The sequence below is a fragment of the Mauremys reevesii genome, linkage group 1 (assembly GCF_016161935.1).
Source record: "Mauremys reevesii isolate NIE-2019 linkage group 1, ASM1616193v1, whole genome shotgun sequence".
Lineage (NCBI taxonomy): Eukaryota > Metazoa > Chordata > Testudines > Geoemydidae > Mauremys > Mauremys reevesii.
In genome coordinates this window covers 83,525,111-83,546,958 of record NC_052623.1, presented here as the reverse complement: position 1 = coordinate 83,546,958, position 21,848 = coordinate 83,525,111, and the positions used below count along the sequence as shown (strand labels likewise).

Here is a 21,848-nt window from a genome sequence, read left to right as displayed (position 1 = left end):
GAAGGAATCTGAATCTCTCTAGCCCAGGGTTTCTCAAATAGAGGTCACCGCTTCTGTAGGGAAAGCCCCTAGTGGGAAGCCAGGGCCAGCACATCCCTCGCCCACACCGCTTTCTGCAGCCCCCATTGGCCTGGGACGGCAAACCGCGGCTAGTGGGAGCTGCGATTGGCTGAACCTGCTGACACAGCAGGTAAACAAACTGGCCCGGCCCACCAGGGTGCTTACTCTGGTGAGCCGCTTGCCAGAGGTTGCTGACCCCTGATGTAGCCCTTCTCTCTCTAGGGCCAGAGATACAGTCTACTGAGCCCTTTTCATCATAAGCCAGCAAGGAGGTTGATGAGAGAACTCCCACAGTCTCTGTTGCTCCTACAGCCTTATACCAAAACAGTTTAGCCTTCTGTCCTGACAGGGGCCTGTCTTCCCCTCCCAGGAGGTGTTTCTGTAGTGGTGGGTTGGGGGGCACTGGGCCCACCTTCTACTCCGGGTTCCGGCCCAGGGACTTTAATGACAGCAGCTGTTGTTGGCAGCCAACCTTTCACTGCCAGAGTTGCTACATTTCCCTGGGCCACTTCCCCACAGCTCTCCTGCTTCTCCTTTCTTCACCCTTACCTTAGGGCTTCCTTACCAATGGCTTGAGGGTGTCTTCATTAACCAGCCCTTCAGCTGCATTTCCTCACCTCTGGCTCCCCCTTGGCCTGACTGGAGTGAGCCCTTTTATAGCATCAGAGGGGCCTTAATTAGAGTCAGGTGTTTAACAGCCTCACCTGACTCTTAGCAGGTTAATTGGAGTCAGGTGTTCTCATTAGCCTGGAGCAGCCCCTGCTCTGGTCAGTCAGGGAACAGAAAACTGCTTATCCAGTGGCCAGTATATCTCCCTTCTACTCCTCTGCTGTACCCAACTGGCCTGGGTCTATCACAGTGTGTATATTTATAACAAATCACTATATGTGATAGTTTACATCCTGAATCCCTAGTTTTTTTTATCAATTCTTGTTTTATTTTTAAAAAAAATCTAATTAGTAGTTTAGGCCCAAAAGGTAGATGAGTTGAAATAAACAGTAAAACCTAATAACAATAAAAATGTGTTCCTGGTTTGCAGAAAATAAATAAATAAAGAGGTTGAGCATATTGCATAAACATTTCCTTGCAGTATTTGCAAAGCTAATGCAGGGGGATCAGAAATTGAAAATGGCCAGTCCATTTTTACTAAGATGAGGGAAATCCAAAAAATAAACTAGACTTTTTTTTTTTTAAATTCCTTTAGTTTTAATAATTTAAGGCAGGGGTCGGCAACCTCTGGCACGCAGCTCACCAGGGTAAGCACCCTGGTGGGCCAGGCCAATTTGTTTACCTGCTGCGTCTGCAGGTTCGGCCAATCGTGGATCCCACTGGCCGCGGTTTGCCATCCCAGGCCAATGGAAGATGTTGTATGAATGTAGCAGAGCAGCATTTTCCCTTGATTTTTAAACTGACAGCATCCCTTTTACAAATGTCTGTACAGTTTATTACTTTCATGTGTAAAGCTACTGTTAGTTTAAAGAACCTGTATGCCACATTCACTTATCACACACATTCACCTGTTACACACACACACACCTTCTAATATGATATTCTGAAACTATTGATCAGTGCACACCAAATCCACAGGAAGTGAATGATGCCTTATGCAATTTAAACTGATGGTGTGGGGAAGTTAAGGTAAGAAGTGTTGGAGAAAGTGCTCCATCTTGCCACTCAGTCTGTCAATGCTGAACGTTGCCAAAGAGTTTGGGATCTGAACTGTGACTCACTATATACTTAGAAAGCATGTAACACATTGGGAGTGCTAATATAATACGAACAGGCACTGGATTTTGCCCCTTCTTGGGAAAAGTGTTGGGGATCCTTATTGACTGCAAGTAATCAGAACCTCATTTCTACATCTTACCTGAAATGTGGCAGCCCAGGTGGCAGAGTGCTTGCAAATACTATGCTGTGGCTCTAACTGAGAGCAGGTCAGACGGACGAACGCAGCTACTGTATCTTCAGCACTACATCATGCAGCATCTAGGAGGAGCTAACTCTAAATTCTTGAACCTCAGATAGCAGAGGGCCTCCTTGAAAGGGCTGTGAAGGTTTAAATATTTTTAGCTCACAAGCTATAACTGAAAACTACTTACTTCTGCCAGGATTCTAATTACACCAGCTGGGCTCTTGGAGAAGAGCTAGAGCTGGGTGAATTTTCTAAACCTTTTGTGTTTGAAAAAATTGGCGTTTTGACCTTTTTTTTTTTTTCCAGTTTTTAGGGGGAAAAGAATGGAACTGACAGCCAAAGTCTTTTAAACCAAACTTTTTTTACCCAAAAGAAAAACCCAAAGAGTTGCTTTGTAACTTTTGTTGAAAAACAAATATTAACATTTTGAAATAATAACATTGGCATTTTTCAACCAGCTGTAAGAAGAGCCTCTTTGAAAACAGGAATAGTGACCTGTTATCTTCAGTTAGACTTCAGCGTGGTGCTCATCCCTTCTATTGCATTAGACACGCTTCCCTGCTTCTTAACCTGCTCACTGCAATGCTGCCCAGGTTGCTCAGAGTTGCCTAAATGGAGGCATTCTAGGGTGTAATAGAGTTCTGAGGTCCAGCAATTTGAAGCACCCAGTTGTCCACAATGAGGACATTCACATTCTTGCATATTTAACAAATGCTGCATCCCAGCTAAGAATGAAAAATTGCATCTGTTTGCCTAGAACTCTAGAAAAAGAATCTAGCATCTTCAGAAGACACCTCCACTCGTGTCTGCCACTGGACCAGACATCATAATGAACCAACTCACCGTCCCTTCAGCTTGGTGTCTTTCCTTCATGGACATTAGATATAGAACTTTGTCTAAGTTGGGCATATTGAGACAGTCCAAATACTGAGTGCCCACTGTCCCCTTCAGCTTGGTTCGGCATCAGGTTATTAAAGATGATTGCATAGAAGCCTGAAGACTTCTGCATCCACGCTCCCTTGATGGCACTACATTTGTTTTTAGGTAACGTAAAAGATTGTAACTGATCCTACATTTGTAGTTAGTTCAGATTTTAATATTGATGCTAGCTATTGAACCCATCAGTATATGACGGTGCTTCATCTCCCTTGCAATATTAATCTCCTAGCGAGCTTGTGGATGGGTGGGGGAGGGACTCTGTGCCCTCTTCTCCCTATCCCCCACTCCCATTATTTCTTTTGCCTGGGAGATATGTCATTCAGCATGTCAGCATTTTAAACTCTACTGGAACAATGGGCAAAGCTAAAATGAGGGGAGGGGGGTTTATGCTAGAAAGCATTAATGGCTACTTTCAATCAGTTCTTTGATCTGTACAGATACCATTCTGGTTAGGGTCACTCTGCTAATCCAATGCCAGAGGCACTGTTTGTCCCTCATTTTCCCCTTCTCATTTTCTGATTTTAACCAATCAATAAGGTTCTGCCTACTGCCTAGCACATTTCCAATTTTGGAACTGATCAGTTGCAAAGTTCAAAAGTTATTGCATTACATACTGATGGAGACTTGCCATCAAGTTGAGTGCAGGGCTTCCATATGCTTGGCCAATTACATATAAAACTACCATATTAAGGATCTGCAAGATTGCAAAATTAATCAATCAAGTTAGGAATTGCCAGTGTGGTGAATGTGGAGATGCTCAGTGATGAACATTATAATGTTGTAAGTATTTTTGGTATGCTTATTTCCACCTGGTGGCCAAGGTGAGAATTGCTATTTACTGTTAAGAAGCCCTAAGATTCAACTGAACTTGTTCCAACAATTGTGTGAGGAAGTTTTTCCAAGATGTAGGCTGATTAGTGGTCTGTGAACCTGTACCAGAATAAAATATTTCCTTTTCCAGTTCTAATCTGTCTTGGATCTCCATATACTATGTTAGCAACAAGGATATAAACTAAAAACAACAGCCAGCAAGCTCTACATACTGTGTGCGTAAGTGACAAACTTTTTTTTTTTTTTACTGCAAAGAAAAATGGCTGCATATGGAAAAATGAAAGCATATGATGCAGAGTAGGAGGACTGGACTCAGTACTCAGAGACTCTCCCAGAACTTTATTAAAATTGATTTAGAGGATGCTAAAAAGAAACATGCCATTTTTATTGAGTATTTGTGGAGCAAAAACATAGTTTAATTAGATTTTTGGTGGCACTAGAAAAGCTCAATGCCAAATACTTTGAACTAATTAAAGTTGTCCTGCGCCATCATAACCCAATGCCATCTGAGATTGTGCAGCATTTAAAATTTAAGTTTCTCCCACCAACCTGGAAAGTCGGTGTCAGTTTTTGTACTAGAACTACATTTGTTGGAGTGCTGTGATTTTGGAGGTACATTAAAAGCTGTGGCTATGGTATCAGTTATGAAAGAATTCAGAGATGTCTGTTGGCAGAATCCACCTCAGATTTAAAAAAAGCTCTGGAAATAGCACAAAGCGTGGAAGTAGCTGCATAGCATGCTTTAAAGTTACACAGATGCACTAAGCAGCACATAGTTAGCCAGTCACAGGTACCACGCACAAATATCCAGCATTCCACACTGAGCAAATGAATCATTAAATTAACAGAGGTACCGCCTTAAGAACACACAACTGCTTTAGTTGTGGGGAGAAACATGACTATATCTCCTGCCCATACAAGGATGTTGAGTGCTGGGTTTGCCAGAATTGAGGTCATCTTGTAAATGTGCACCATAAAAAACCAGAACCGGGATCGGCTACCTTTGGCCTGTGGCCCACCAGGGTAAGCACCCTGGCAGGCCGGTCCAGTTTGTTTACCTGCCATGTTCACAGGTTCGACCGATCGCGGCTCCCACTGGCCGCGGTTCACTGCTCCAGGCCAATAGGGGCTGCGAGAAGCGGTGCAGGCTGAGGCCACCACTACCTACCACCCGTATTGGCCTGGAGCGCCGCCAGTGGGAGCCGCGATCGGCCGAACTTGCAGATGCGGCAGGTAAACAAACCGGCCCGGCCTGCCAGGGTGCTTACCTTGGTGAGCCACGTGCCAAAGTTGCCGATCCCTGAACTAGACACATGGAAGGAAAAACATGGGTCATGAGAGGTACATCATATTTAGGGTGACCAGACAGCAACTGTGAAAAATCGGGACAGGGGTGGGGGATAATAGTAGCCTATATAAGAAAAAGGCCCCAAAATTGGGACTGTCCCATAAAATTGGGACATCTGGTCACCCTAATCATATTGCAAAGGAGAAAGAGAAGCTAAAAGCTGAAGACTGGGTGAATATTATGTTTAATGTTACTAGCAGTAGCCAAAAGAAGAAATCCCCTTGAGTGGATGTTACAATTAATGGACAAAGAATAACCATAAAGACTGATATAGGAGCTTCGCTGTCTATAATCAGCCCAGACCTGAAGAAGATGTCTTTGTAAGCTCAAAACCTGCTCTCTCACCAACAGAAGTTGGTCCAATAGGAGGTATTACTTCATCCACCACATGTCTCTAATAATCAGTGGGGTTAATTCTCACCAGCTGTGGCCAACAGACAATACACCACAAAGTCACAGTCAACCGTGTAACCGAGTTAGGTATGTTTCCACTCCCCAGGATTGAAGACGTGTGCACCACCTCATTTGGGGAGGAATAACTTTCACAAAAATTGATTGAAGTAAGCCATCTCTCCAAATCCCTCTGCACAATAGCTCTAAGCCCTATGTAACGATTGATACTCCCAAAGCTAGCGAACAGCGGACCGCAAACGGGAGTTTGAGAGGAAGTTTGTAGGAAAGAGTTGTAATATAATTGCTATGGTTAGGAAGGGCTGCATCGCCAGTGCTAATGCTGCTCCTGTCTCCTCCACCTGTGTTTGTATCCAGACAGACAACCTGACCATGGATGCCTCTACCCAGTTCCTGGCATGGACTTGCAGGGATTCTGGCCTGCATTTCCCACTCACAGAAAGCCAGGCTGGTGGGACCATCCAGTGTGAAAGGTGCCTGCTGGTGAAATCTCTCAGGAAGCAGGTGGGAGGGCTACAGGAGGAGGTGGCTAGGCTGAGGAGCATCTGTGACCATGAGAAATTCCTCAAGAGTATTCACATGGAGACATCCAAGGCTGAGGAAGCTATCCAGGTACAGAGGACTGCTGTCACACCATTGAGGGAGGAGGATATGGCTCTGGTACAGGGAGGACACTGGCTGCTGGTTGCTTCTGGCAGCAGACAGTGCTCCACTCCTATTCCCAACCCATCTACCATGGTGATGGAAAACCATTATGCTGCCCTGGCAATAAACAATGAGGAATCACCCCCAAAGGAGGAGGAGGAGAAGCCATGTACCCCCAAGGATGGGAGGATCACACCCACCACTCCCAGGAGGAAACATAGGGTAATGGTGGTTGGTGACTCTCATCTGAGGTGGACGGAGGCAACCATCTGTTGCCTTGACATGGCATTCCGGGAGGTATGGTGCTTGCCAGGGGCCTGTATCTGAAACATTATGGAGGGACTGTCGAGGATCATCCGGCCCTCTGACTACTACCCCATGCTACTCATCCATGTGAGCACTAATGATACTGCACGGTATGACCCTCAGCAGATCAGAAGTGACTACAGGGTTCTGGGAGTAAGGATGAAGGAGTTCGGAGCATAGGTGGTGTTCTCTTCAATCCTTCCAGTCAAGGGTAGGGGCCCAGGCAAAGACAGATGCATCCTGAAGGTGAATGCCTGGCTGTGAAGATGGTGTCACCTGGAGGGCTTCAGCTTCTTTGACCGTGGGATGCTGTTCCAAGAAGAAGGACTGCTAAGCAGAGATGGGGTTCACCTATGGAGGAAGGGGAACAGCATATTTGGATACAGATTGGCTAACCTAGTGAACAGGTCTTTACACTAGGTTTGAAGGGGGCAGGTGACCAAAGCCCATAGGTAAGTCAAGAACATGGAGACCTGGGAGAAGGTTTGGAATTGTGGGGGGGCATGGGATGTTATAGCAGGGATAAAGGAGAGACAAGACAGAACTCGGGGGGAGAGAAATCAAATCAGTATCTTAGATGTCTATATACTAATGCAAGAAGTATGGGGAATAAGCAGGAAGAACTCCTGAAGTCCCTTCCAACCCTGGTATTCTATGATTCTATGATTAATGACTTCTTTGTTTCAGTTTTTACCAAGAAGTTTGGTGGTGATTGGACATCTAACATAGTGAATGCCAGTGAAAATGAGGTAGGATCAGAAGAGGCTAAAATAGGGAAAGAACAAGTTAAAAATGACTTGGACAAATTAGATGTCTTCAAGTCACCAGAGTCTGATGAAATGCATCCTAGAATACTCAAGGAGCTGACTGAGGAGATATCTGAGCCATTAGCGATTATCTTTGAAAAGTAATGGAAGATGAGAGAGATTCCAGAAGACTGAAAAAGGGCAAATATAGCGTCCATCTATAAAAAGGGAAATAAGGACAACCCGGGGAATTACAGACCAGTCAGCTTAACTTCTATACCTGGAAAGATAATGGAACAAATAATTAAGCAATCTATTAGCAAACATCTAGAATAGGGGTCGGCAACCTGCGGCATGTGTGCCAAAGGTGGCACACAAGCTGATTTTTAGTGGCACTCTGCTACCAGCCAGGGTACAGGCCACTGGCCCCGCTCAGCCTGCTGTCTGCCTGGATGAACGGAACCCCAGGCTGGCAGCGGGCTGAGCGAGGCCGGCGGACAGGATCCTGGCTGGCAGAAGCTGGCGGACGGAACCCCAGGCCGGCGGCAGGATGAGCCGCTCAGCCCACTGCCGGTCTGAGGTCCCAGCTGCCGGACACTTGCCAGCCGGGATCCTGGCCGCTGGCCCCACTCAGTCTGCTGCCAGTCTGGATGGATGGATGGAACCCCAGGCTGGCAGTGGGCTGAGACCCGCTGCCAGTCTGGGGTTCCATCCACTGGCCCCTGTAAATGTAATGTATGACTGGCATGCAAAACCTTAAATTACAGTAAATAAATGAAGACTTGGCACACCACTTCTCAAAGGTCGCCAATCCCTGATCTAGAAGATAATAAGGTGATAAGTAACAGTCAGCATGGATTTGTCAAAAACAAATTGTGTCAAACCAACCTGATAGCTTTCTTTGACAGGGTAACAAGCCTTGTGGCTGGGTGAAGCATTAGATATGGTATATCTTGACTTTACTAAAGCTTTTGATACTGTCTCACATGATTGTCTCATCAACAAACTAGGGAAATGCAACCTAGATGGAGCTACTATAAGTTGGGGGCAAAACTGGTTGGAAAACCATTCCCAGAGAGTAGTTATCAGTGGTTCACAGTCATGCCAGAAGGGCATAATGAGTGGTGTCCAGCAGGGATCAATTCTGGTTCCAGTTCTGTTCAATATCTTCATCAGTGATTTAGATAATGGCATAGAGAGTGCACTTATAAAGTTTGCAAATGATACCAAGCTGGGAGGGGTTGCAAGTAGTTTGGAGGTTAGGATTATAATTCAAAATGATCTGGAGAAATGGTCTGAAGTAAATAGAATGAAATTCAATAAGGACAAATGCATAGTATGTCACTTAGGAAGGAACAATCAGTTGTACACAAACAACATGGGAAATGACTTCCTAGGAAGGAGCACTGCAGAAAGGGATCTGGGCGTCATAGTAGACCATAAGCTAAATATGAGTCAACAGTGTAACGCTGTTGCAAAAAAAGCGAGCATCCTCCTGGGATGTATTAGCAGGAGTGTTGTAAGCAAGACATGAGAAGTAATTCTTCTGCTCCACTCTGTGCTAATTAGGCCTCAATTGGAGTATTGTGTCCAGTTCTGGGTGCCATTTTTCAGGAAGGATGTGGACAAATTGGAGACAGTCCAGAGAAGAGCAACAAAAATGATTAAAGGTCTAGAAAACATGACTATGAGGGAAGATTGAAAAAATTGGGTTTGTTTAGTCTAGAAAAAGTAAGACTGAGAGGGGACATGATAACAGTTTTCAAGTATGTAAAAGGTTGTAACGAAGAGGAGGAAGAAAATTTGTTGTTCTTAACCTCTGAGGATAGGACAAGAAGCAGTGGGCTTAAATTGCAGCAAGGGAGGCTTAGGTTGGACATTAGGAAAAACTTCCTAACCGTCAGAGTGGTTAAGCACTGGAATAAATTGTCTAGGGAGGTTGTAGAATCTCCATCATTGGAGATTTTTAAGAGCAGGTTAGACAAACACTTGTCAAGAATGCTCTAGATGATTAGTCCTGCCATGAGTGCAGAGGACTGGACTAGATGACCTGTTGAGGTCCTTTCCAGTTTCATGATTCTATGAAAGGGTTGTTTCATTACACCTGCCTCCCATTTGGAGTGTCAGCAGCTCCAGGTATTTATCAAGGGGTGATGGACAATTTATTCCAAGGCATGCTGCATGTCTGTGTAGACCTTGATGATAGTCTGATTACAGGGGAATCTGAGTCAGAACACTTGCAAAACTTGGACCAGCTACTACAAAAATTGGCTGATGCAGGTATGTGTCTTAAGAGAGAGACGTGTATTTTGCAGGCTGCCAGAGTCATTTACCTGGGACACAAATTTGGTGCAACTGGCTTACAGCCAGTAGAGGAGAAGGCATGGACCATTCCTGAGGTGCCACCACCAAAGTCAGTGTCTGAACTGAAATTCTTTCTAGGCCTGCTAAATTATTATAGTAAATTTTTAACCAACTTAGCATCTGTATTGGCTCCATTACACAACTGTTACAGAAAGGGATAAAATCTCCAGTTGGGTCAAAAACAAAAAAATAGCTTTTGCAGAAGCAAATAAATTATTCAAGTCATCAAAACATTTCGTTTATTGTGATAGCCAAAAAGAACTAATATTGTCTCATGATGCTTCACCATATGGGGTGAGAGCTGTATGTCAGAGGGATCCCCTCAGTTACACATCAAGGTCATTAGCTCCAGCAGAAAAAAATTCCTAACTAGAACTAGAAAGGCTAGGAGTGGTTTTGGGGGTAAAGAATTGCTACTTTTACCTCTATGGCAGGCATTTTGTTTTACATTGAGATTATAAACAACTTAAAGGTCTGTTTGGTGAGAGCAAGTCTGTACCTGCTATAGCATCTGCCAGAATTCAGAGATGGGCTCTCACCTTTATCAGCTTAAGACTACAATTTTGATTATAATCCTGGAAAGCATTGGGTAATGTGGGTGCTCTGACTAGGCATCCTTTACTAGGCAGCCCCCCCGAAGTACCTCAGCCTGCAGAAGCCATCCTCCTTATTGAACTACTGTCTACTTCTCTTACTGATGCCGCACAGCTAAAAAGAGAGAGAGACCCATTATTGTTTGAAGTACAGCAAATGGTTACAAATGGCTGGACAGAATGGTAAGAACAGACTTCCAATCTTATTACTCCTGAAACAAGTCTTTAAGTGTCCAGGTGATCATACCTCTAGTAAGTAGATTGGTGGTGCTAAAATTGTTACATGAAGCATATATTGGCATTGTACTCATGAAGGGGCTACCATGCAGTTGTGTGGGGTTGCCAGGAATAGATTGGGAAATCAGGACTTGTGTGAGAGTGAGTGGTTTGTCAGTCCAGCTGCCATGCTCCACTATAAGTTCCTTTGCACCCATAGCAGTGGCTTCTGTGACCCGGAAAGAATACGTTTTTAATAAGTGATGCTCCATTCAAAATGGATTGAGGTGCACACAGTGCTCTCTACTGCAGCTGAGATTACAGTTGGCAAATGTGAGTTGCAGTTTACTATTTTTGGTTTGCCTGAGACAGTGATGATAGTATACAGTTCAATGATGCTGTATTTCAGAATTTATGGAAAAAACCCAGCATCAAACCAGTTAGAACTGAGCCATACCACCATTCTTCATGTGCCATAGCACAGTGGACTGTGCAAATAATAAAATAGGGATAAAGATGATGACACATGGTAGCATAGAAGCCAACCTGAGCAGGCTTCTTTTCTAGTCTGCTGTGACAGTCCACAACAGGAAAGTCACCTACAGAACTCTTTATGGGAAGGAACCTGAGAACTTATGTGGACTCTCTACAGCCTGATGAAGCTGCTAAGGTGAGGGAAAAGCAGACAGCCCAAAAGTTATACTAAGCTGTACGAGCATCACCAAGAACAGTAGGTGTAAGTAATATAGTATATGCTCTTAATTTTTGCAGTGGCCTGCGCTGGTTGCATTGCAGCACATGCAGGACCACTTTTTTGGGTGACTGAGTTACCAGAGAGTGGGGAGGCACATTCAAAGGCGTCAGAATCAGGTTCAGTTGTGGTACTGTGAGGAATTGCCTATAGAGAATTCTCATTTGGATGTTGAGATACCAGGTATTACGGAGTCATTAGACTACCAAATTGCTACATCCAGCAATAGTGAGATTGTGGAGGACCTCATACCAGCCACTACAGTGGACTTCGAAGATAAGGCTGCAGAGGTGGTTGTAGTATCAGAGAGCCCTTCTGCACCTGCTGCTGATCAAGGACCACATGTGTTTCCATTGTGCCATTTCAGAAGATCCCCCTAAGCTAGAGACAGATTGGATTTGTAGCAATAAAACAATTATGATAGAGAGGGCATATTAATCTTGTAATTTCCTGTGGATTAGGGTAGTTTACCCCAACCTCTTAGTTAGGATGTTTTATTTTGTTTTGTTGATGTTTAAAGTTTATGATTACTAATACTTTCAAGGGGGAGGAATGTAACGTTGTAAGTAGTTTTGTTATGCTTATTACCACCTGGTGGCCAAGGTGAGAATAGCAATTTACTCTTAGAAGCCCTAACTCTACTAAGGGTAGGTCTACACTTACCTGCCGGGTTGACGCGTAGCGTTCGACTTCTCGGAGTTCGAACTATCGTGTCTAATCTAGATGCGATAGTTCGAACTCCAAACGTGCTCCCGTCGACTCCGGAACTCCACCACTGCGAACGGCGGTGGCGGAGTCGACGGGGGAGCCGCGGACTTCGATCCCGCGGCATCTGGACAGGTAAGAAGTTCGAACTAAGGTAGTTCGACTTCAGCTACGCTATTTGCGTAGCTGAAGTCGCGTACCTTAGTTTGACCCCCCCACCCTAGTGTAGACCAGGCCTAAGCATGCTCCAGCCAGTGTAGGAAGAAGTTTTGCCAAGATGGAGGCTCATTTGTGGTCTATATGAACCTGTACCAGAATAAAATCTCATTTTACAGTTCCACAGTTTGCATGTACTACAAATATTGATCTCTATCCTAAAATATGATTCATGAATTGGATTTCTGAGTTGGTGTTTTGGACTATCGGGGGGAGCATACAGTTTCAGCACACTCTCCCACAGTAACAAGTCCAGTGACTTGGAAGCTATTAAGGATGTAGGGTCCCACATTTTGATAATGCGGAATTTAAAATTCATATTTCTAGATCGTTCTAATGAGTACAATTATACAAAGACAATTGGATAAACTAGTTCTCTTAAGCCTGCCTAGTGGAATAAATGATTTAGCAATGTATTTTACAACTAACATTATTAATTTAGCTTCTTGTCCTTAAACTTTCCAATTTTGCCTTAGGAGACAAGGTTACCTCAGTGTCTGCAGTATTATCAAAATTTTCCTAATAATAAATCCTGAAAATTCAGCAAAAATAAACAGTACAAAGGGAGGGCCATAATGTACTTTCCAACTAGTTTTATCCCTAAATTGGCCATTAGGTGTCACTGTTGTTTTTACTTATGACATTTTCTTTTCATGTTCACAGTGGTGTTGTATCTGTGTCAGTCCCAGGTTATTAGAGCAGGGATCGGCAACCTTTGGCATGAGGCCCGCCAGGGTAAGCACCCTGGCGGCAGGGCCGGTTTGTTTACCTGCCGTGTCCGTAGGTTCGGCCAATCGCGGCTCCCACAGGCTGTGGTTTGCTGCTCCAGGCCAATGGGGGCGGCAGGAAGCCAGGGCCAGCACATTCCTTGGCCTGCGCCGCTTCCCACTGCCTCATTGGCCTGGAGCGGCGAACCATGGCTAGTGGGAGCCATGATCGGCCAAACCTGTGGGGGACGCGGCAGGTAAACAAACTGGCCCGGCCCGCCAGGGTGCTTACCCTGGTGAGTTGCATGCCCGAGGTTGCTGATCCCTGTATTAGAGTGACACAGTGGGGGAGGTGATATCTTTCGTTGGACCAATTTCTATTGATGAGAGAGACAAGCTTTTGAGCTTACACAGAGCTGGAGAAGAGCTCTGTGTAAGCTCGAAAACTCACTCTTTCACCAGAAGAAATTGGTCCAATAAAAGATATTACCTCACCCGCCTCATCTCTTTATTTTCTTTTCATGAAAATTTAGTTTAGTTACTGCTCCAGATGCTCTGTCTGAACAATTCAAAATATTGTGTTTACGGAGCACCCAAGATTCCACTTTAAACAGGACACTTCATTTATCTTCATGTATGATGGGATATAACATTTTATTTATATTATCACAATAGTGTACTTTGTGACTTTGTTGGTCAAATAATTGTTTTGCTTGCCAGAAAGAGGGTGCTTTATAGTTGGACCTAGACACAATCAGGCTTGGGTTCAACCTGATGTGTTCTGGCAAGGAGTTGTATACAGATGGTCCTCTTACAAAGAACACTGTTCTCCACCAGCAACCAATAATCTGAACCTGGTATCTCCAGTTGCACTGTCCCTGTGAAGATGTGGAGAGTGAGGTGGCCTCTAAGGTAGTTAGCTTCCAATTCACTAATATTTATGGATTAAGATGAGAGCTTTGTATTCTGAAGGGAAATGAGCAATCCACAGAGGAGGGAAAAATATAGCATTGGAGCTAATGCTGTCCCTACTGAAAGCAAAGACAAAGCCCCCAAGCCTTACACAGGTTTTTAACAATGTAATTTCCTGTTAGAACACTTACATTCATAGGCTCTACTTGTAGTGGGATTCCCTTTGTTTTGTGTCACATAGAGAGTACTGTACATTTTCAAAGAGTTGGGCATTCTCCCCAAGTTTTATTTTCATTAATTCACAGTCATTTTCACTGAACAGAGCAAAATCAAGGAATTTCCTCCCAACCCTTTTTCATGAGACCACTGAGCAATCAACTCTTGCCAGTTTTGTTTTACAATTTAAATTTATTCTTAGCTTTAAACAGAACAGGCGTTGCATCTGTTTTAAAAGGCAGGAAACACATTCGGGGTAACAAGATGCTGCTTCAATTGCTATAATTCTAAAGACACAGCTATGACTAAATGTGTCTGGATGATGTGAGAGATGCATGTTTGCCTACCAAACAAAGCCATCATGTTCGAATCACGCTCAGGTAATTATGGCATCAGTGGTTCCCCGGGGACTTCTGGACGTAAGCAAAGAGACCATGTCTACTTTACGATGTGTTTGCATTCCTGAGAGCACCAAATTATGGCCAAGACTAATGGGCTGAAGATGTTTAAAGCAGGTCTAGGGCAGGTCATGTGCAATATACCACCATTTTGAAAGCTATCACATTGAGGGAACACCATTCAAAACCTAATTTAAATAAAGTTAATGCCTGCCATGAAGATATATTCTGACATTTATAGGTTTTATGTCTATTTCTACACTTTGCTGAAATGGATGGGCTGTGGGTGGACCTATGATTATTGTTGCACATTACTAATGTTGAGAGAAAAATTGTGGAGGAAGCTTTCATTATGCCAGGGTAAATACAGATGAGAGAGAGAGAGAATCTACCAAGTTATTTTCTGGTATTACATATTTATGTAAATAATTGGAAAGGTTCTAGTCACTTATTTTAGCTGCTGAGATGCCTAAAGCTTTGAGTAAGGGGACCTAAGAGAGAGGAAGGAGTTTTCACCAGTACTAAGGGGGGGAAATCAAAACCTCCTTTCAGCTCATTACAAACATTAATAAATTAAACATTATGACACCCCCTTGGGATAGGTGTATGTGTGTATATATATATATAGAGAGAGAGAGAGAGAGAGAGAGATTCCCATTTGTATAGCATGGGGAAATGGGGCACCTATGTTATGAACGGTCTGTGGGAGAGCCAGGGATTGACCCCAGATCTCCCAACTCCCTTTTTTTCGGTTTAATCAAAGTCTAAATTCTTCCCCTCACTGACATGTACAAACAAAATAACTTACAAGTCCCTCTCTTCCCTGTTTTCCAATTCCTCCATTCTCAGATCTCATCATCCGCTTTCATTATTTCCAAAGTATATATTTGTACTTTTCTATCTTTCCTTTCCTTTGTCTCTCCCTCCCCATTAGCTAGTCTTTGCTTTTCTGTTTCTTAAAAGTCAAACATTTCTTCCTGTCTTTTTTTTTTTAATGTAACTTTAGCGCCCTCGTGGCCAAGATGGAGTCTGCTCTGCAGGCAGCTCTGGCCAAGAGACAGCGCGTGCAGGAATGCAGCAGGAGAAATCCCTTCCACCCCAGGGGCACCTGTTCCAACCCCCAGAGTGAACACACCCACCCACAGGAAAAGCACAGTCTATATAACAAAGGGAGATATTTATTTACAGAGGGCTGGGAGGAGAAAAACAACAAGGGGAAATATAGGGGGAGCAGTAAAACAGGCTGCATTCAAACCAAGGCCCCACGGACCCAGTGGTAGCACAGTCTGACAGGGCAGATACCGAGCAATGTGTCTGTACACAGTGTTCAGGAGGCCTGAGCAAAGTTCCAGTCCGGTGGTGAGTCTTGGGTGCTCCTGGTCGTCTTCAGCGCCAGTGAACTCTCCCCAGCAAACCCCTCCGGTGCCTCTTCTGCCGCTCTCTGCAAAGCCCCACAGAGCGGCCACCTCCCCACTTAACTCTCTAACAGCCTCCCTCCTTATTCCCAGTGCGGAGTCACAAGCCCCAGTACTCACAGCCCCAGGCAGCTCCGGGCAGCCGTGATACTGGGTCCAGCTCTGGCCTGTCCTTCTCGGGCGATTCCCCCCGGCACAGGACTTCTCCTGGCTCCTGTCCTGGGCTGCCCCGATCAGGCTTGTCCTCCTCAGGCCTCCAGCAGGTTCTCTCTGCTTCCTTCCCCAGGGCCAGCCATGTTGCTCTCCTCTCTCCCGCCAGCTCCAGCCCTGCCCCCTGGAGTTTCCCTCCTTTTTTCTTACTCTCCCCCTCCCCCTTTGGGAAAAAGATTTAAAGGGGCCATGCTCTCTAGACCCCAAAGGGGTTACACTCTCCCCCCCCAAAAGAAATAATCCTTGATGTCCCCATCAAGGTAGACAACTTTAAGCCATGGATCCCCAGCAGGAGACCCAGGGCCCCCATTCGTCAGAAGCATTCCCATCATCCATCCCACAGGACCCCGAGGGGTGGAACAGGTTTCCCATGAGGCAGCTCGCCCCCCGTGGCACCCCAGGAAGCTGTAGGTCACTGGGTTCCCCTAAACGATCATACGTCAGCACACACCTGGGCTTCCCTTCCCTAGAGGAACGTCTAGGCTGGCTGTCGGATGTTGGCTGAGGTGACACCACTGGACATGGAGGCAAGATGATGGGTCCTTGAGGTACAAATTCAAGTGCATCTGGGTTTAAAGTGGCTGTTTGGGGTACAGGGTTCTCTGCCTGCACTGAACCTTCCTCATCATGTTCTTGGGGGGTCTCCACAGCTTGGGACAGTGAGGCCTCGGGAATGCTCAGTGTGGGGTCTTCCCCTTCACCATCTCTTTGCGTGACAACAAAAGGATCCATTAGGGTCAGGTCATTCCCAACTGGATGTTCACCAAACCCTATTTCATCCTCACTCTCCGAGGAGCTGGGTGTTTGCAGAGGACGGGTATATTTCCGTCGTTGAGACCTTGTCCGACTTGCAGGTCCGGGAGTCTCAGAATCTGTGGAAACATCCTCACAGGGAAACAATACTTGTCCTATAGGTAACAGATGATTCCGGTGGAGAGTTTTGGTGGGGCCGCGACTGCCCTCAGGGCGTATGCGATACACTGGTAGATCCCCAAGTTTCTTCTCTATAATGTACGGGTGTGACTCCCAACGATCTGCAATTTTGTGTTTTCCCTGTAGGCCGAGATTTCGGGCCAAAACTCGGTCACCAACCCGAATCTCCTGTTGCCTCACTCGCTGATCATATCGGGTTTTATTCTTTTGATTCTGGTGACCAGCTGCTTGCGTCGCTATTCGATATGCCTCTTTCAGTTGATCTCTTAAGCGCGCCACATACCCCAAGTATGTTTTTGGGAGTGCCCCATCTGAAGACACTTCAAAACAGAGATCGATCGGCAACCGGGCCTCTCGACCGAACATTAACATGTATGGTGTGAACCCAGTTGCATCGTGTCGAGTGCAGTTATATGCATGAACCAAATGCTCTACGTGCTGGCTCCAGTATTTTTTCTGCTGAGGCTCCAGAGTTCCCAGCATGTTCAGTAGCGTGCGGTTGAATCGTTCTGGTAGTGGATCCCCTTGGGGATGATAAGGGGTGGTGCGTGATTTTTTTATCCCCATGATCTTACAAAGTTCTTTTATTAATCGACTTTCAAAATCCCGTCCCTGATCTGAGTGTAGTCGGGCGGGCAACCCATAGTGGACGAAGAACTTTTCCCACAGGACCTTGGCAACCGTGGAAGCTTTTTGATCTTTGGTGGGATAAGCCTGGGCATAACGAGTAAAATGGTCAGTGACCACCAAGATATTTGCAGTACCCCGGCGGTCAGGCTCTAATGACAGAAAGTCCATAAAGACAAGCTCCATGGGTGCAGAACTTGTGATGCTGACAAGAGGAGCTGCCTGCTTAGGCAGAGTCTTTCGTTGGATACATCTGGTGCAGGTGCGAATATGGTGGGCGATGTCAGGCCCCATTCGGGGCCAATAGAATCTTGCCTTAACTAGGGCCTCCAACCGCTCGATTCCCAGATGCCCCATTCGATCGTGGCAGGCCTCTAGCACGCCTTGCCGGTACTTCTGCGGTAGCACCAACTGCTTATGGTGAGGCCTCTGAGGATGCTTCTGCCCTCGGTAAAGTCGTCCATCCCGAACCAATAAGCGATCCCATTCTTTCAGCAAAAGGGCCTCCTCTGGGTGACTCGGTCGAATAGCCCTGGGATCTTTTCCCCTTTCCAATGCATAAAGGATGTCCTTCATCCGTGGATCAGCTCGCTGGGCGTACTCTACCTCTCGATCCTTTAGTTTGGGCAGCTGTGGGTCCAGTACTCTAGTAAAACTTGAGTAGGCTATGGGTATGGCTTCTGGTGGTGCACCCAGACAGTCAATTGCCCGTTCTCCATTGGCTGTGGATTTTTCCTCCACAATGGATACCCGTTGGCATAAAGCTCTCAGTTCAGAGGTCCCCACATTCATCTGATCATTGAGTAATAAATCCTTAGAGTGAGGTTGCCGAGACAAGGCATCTGCATCCATGTTTGTTCGACCGGTCGATACTGCAGAGTGAAATCATAGGCAGAGAGTGCCGCTAACCACCGGTGTCCTGCTACGGATAATTTTGCTGTTGTCTTGATGTATGTCAAAGGGTTATTATCAGTTTTTACAGTGAACTTGGCCCCATAGAGGTAGTCATGGAACCTCTCTGAGATGGCCCATTTCAATGCCAGGAACTCCACTTGATGTGCAGGGTAGTTTCTCTCAGGCGGTGTGAGACCTCGACTTGCAAATGCTACCGGTCGGAGTTTGCCTCACGCTCTTGATAAAGGACAGCGCCTAAACCAGTGTAGCTTGCATCAACATGAAGTTCATACGGCTGGGTGGGATCAGCGTACACCAAAACAGGTGCTTGCGTGAGCTGTTGAATGATTTTATGGAAAGCTTCTTCACACTCAGCAGTCCACCGTTTTCCAAAAGGTGCACCCACATTGAAGTATTTATGGCGAGGTGAGTTCCCCTTCTTCTTATTTGTGGGGTATCCTTGGTGAGCTCTGTGAGTGCATGTACGATGTGCGAAAAATTCTTGATAAACTTGCGGTAATAGCCACAGAATCCCAGAAATGACCTTAATTCCTTGAGAGTTGTGGGCCTCGGCCAGGTAGTTACCGCCTTCACCTTCTCTGGGTCTGTAGCTATACCATCTGCAGACACTATGTGTCCCACATACCGCACGGATGTTTGGCAGAAGATGCACTTGTCTAAGGATAACTTGAGGCCAGCCTGTTCCAAACGATCCAGGACTTTGCACAGCCGAGTCTCGTGTTCTTCTAAAGTGCGCCCGAACACTATAATGTCATCCAGGTATACCAGACACTCCAACAGGTGCATGTCCCCTACCACCCGCTCCATAAGTCGCTGAAATGTGGCTGGAGCTCCAGATACTCCTTGAGGCATGCGATTAAATTGGTAAAATCCTAAAGGGCAGATGAATGCTGTCTTCTCCCGGTCCTCGGGTGCCATGGGCACTTGATAGTATCCACTGCGGAGGTCAAGGACAGAGAACCAGCAGCTACCATTCAAGCTATCCAAAGCGTCATCCACCCGGGGCATTGTGTATTGGTCAGGGATCGTCCGCTGGTTCAGAGTGCGATAGTCGACGCACATGCGCACCTTTCCACTTTTCTTTCGTACTACGACGATCGGCGATGCGTAGGGGCTCCTGGATTCCTCAATGATACCTGCTTGAACCAGTTCCTGTAGGTGCTGCCTCACATCTTCAATATCAGCGGGGGCTAATCGTCTCGACCTCTCTCGAAAAGGCCGACCATCCTGCATTTGGATATGGTGCTCCACATCATGTGCACACCCAACATCCCATTCGTGCATAGAGAAAACAGCCTTCCTCTTGATTAACTTCTCACACAGGCGGTCCTTCCACTCAGCAGGAATGGGGGAATCCCCAAACTGGAAACTATCCTCCCAAAGGCCTAGCCTTGGTCTTCTCTTGGGATGGGGGCCCCCTGGCTCGCTGGTATGCAGCTTTACATAACGCATGCATTGGCAGCTCCTGCAGATAGTTGTTCCCTGCCATCTCACGGCATTTCCACGCCAACCTCTGGAACAGGTTTGCATTTGTCCCTAGGATTAAAGGTGCATACTTTCTTCCCTTTGGATCTGGGCAGACCAGTGCCAAAGTTTCTATTTCCTGGTTTACCCCATAGCGTTCTTTGGGAACTGAACATTCAACAGGATATATCCCCGATAGGGGCAGGAGTCACAGCCAATTCCCCAGACTGTCAGGCCAGACAGGGGACGCAGGGGCAAATGCTGCAGGTGTTCTTGGTAGTAAGATTCATAAAGTATGGTGACCTGTGATCCACTGTCCAGCAAGGCCTCACACAATCGTCCTTCTATACGAACAGGTACTATAGCCTGGGGGCCTATCAGCCCACGTGGGTAGCCTCTGTTTGTGGTTTTTCCTGGGGAGCCTTGTCTTGGGTTGCTCCTTCCCCAAGCCCTGTTGGTGTTTCCCTGAAGCCTCCTAAGGGTCTGCTGCAATCTCTGAGATACCCTTGCATGATCTGTCTTGTTTTGACAGTCGAAGGCATAGTGACCATCTCTTCCACAGTTATAACAGAAACCTTCACGCTGGCTATCACCCCTCCTGCTACTCTCCTCTCTTGAGGATGGCACAGTATGTCCCTGAGCTTTCATCATGGCCACTTCTCGGGTCAAATCTCTCAGTGCTGCTGCCACTGATGGGGCATCTTCCATCTCTCCAAGCACTGTGGTGGTGTGACTCCCTGCTGTCTTCGGCTGCAACACTGCATCCGCTTGCAACAATCGCTCCTCCTCCTCACGTATCTCTCGAATGAGCTTGTGGAATGGGGGTGGATCTTGGGCCCGCTCCCTCAGCTGCAGTTTCCACAACATCAACCCATCTTGTCGGGTGCCCCGGAGGATTTGGTCCAACCTAGCGAAATCAATGCGCTTGGTGGGGATGCCCTCCTTCCGCACTACCTGCTGTAGCAAATCCTCTAGTCTCCTGATGAAATCAGACAATCGTTCGTGGGGCTCCTGATAGGTATGGCGGAAACGATAATACAGGTCTTCACTGCTATCAGTAGCACCATAGACACTCTCAAGAGCGGTTAAATAGTCTTGCACCGTGGCAGCTGGTTGTGAGTCTTTCAGGGCTCGGATAATTCGCATGGCAGGTCCCCTCAGACTCTCAAGCACCCGTTTCCGCTTCTCAGCATCAGAACATTCCCACTCTTGGACAAGTGGCGCCGTAAAATCCCTCCATGTTTCATAATCATCCTCCCCTGAGGGTACAGGTGACACCCCCGAGAATGAACGTAACCGCTTGTATGGAGCATTTTCATGCACCGGCTTCAATGCATCTTTGAGAGCATTTCCCAGCTCTTTGGCCCATCCCACCAGGCTGGGTGCTGCAGGTGTTGGAGCCCCTCCTAATGCTAAAATTAATTCTTCTCTTGTCCGCTTCTCATCTACCATCAGAGCTTGCAATTTCTGTGCTAAAGAATCCACCTCAAGTGACTCAGACACACTAGGAGGGGACTGCTCTGCCCCGAGAATTGTCCAGGGGATACCTTCTACTTTCACCTCTTTGGGCACTTTGTCAAGATCTGCTTCCTTGGAGTGAGTACATAGTGCTACCATGCCCTTCACTTTGCGGTTGTAAATACGAGTGTGGACCTTTACCCTCCCCAGTATTTCAGCTGCATCTAGGCTCTCCTCAATCTCATTTGGTTCCATCTCTTCTGGGAACCCCGCCACCAGCACAGCTTTGGTTACTGGTATTCGTGCCCCTCGGCACAGGTCTTCTAATAATCCTCTCTCCATTTTTTTTTTTTTACTGAGATGAAAGTCACTCAGGAGTTTCTTTTCTCTGTGAAGAAAAAGCCCAGGGTGCGCAACGTAGGGGTGTGGGTATGTGTGTGTGTGTGCTGCAAATCCCCGTACGGGCCACCAAGTGTAACTTTAGCGCCCTCGTGGCCAAGATGGAGTCTGTTCTGCAGGCAGCTCTGGCCAAGAGACAGCGCGTGCAGGA

At 46.3% G+C, this 21,848-nt stretch overlaps 1 protein-coding gene across 1 annotated transcript; it reads right to left on the bottom strand.

The window, feature by feature from the left end:
• Nucleotides 1-19,984: 19,984 nt before the first annotated feature.
• Nucleotides 19,985-21,640, bottom strand: LOC120404107 (paraneoplastic antigen Ma1 homolog). The gene has a single exon (XM_039536143.1). It carries the CDS (start codon nucleotides 21,638-21,640, stop codon nucleotides 19,985-19,987), a length of 1,656 nt encoding a protein of 551 aa, XP_039392077.1.
• Nucleotides 21,641-21,848: the final 208 nt, after the last annotated feature.

Coding starts and splice junctions, on each gene's coding strand:
- LOC120404107 (XM_039536143.1), bottom strand. CDS start 21,640: ATGGAGAGAGGATTATTAGAAGACCTGTGCCGAGGGGCACGAATACCA.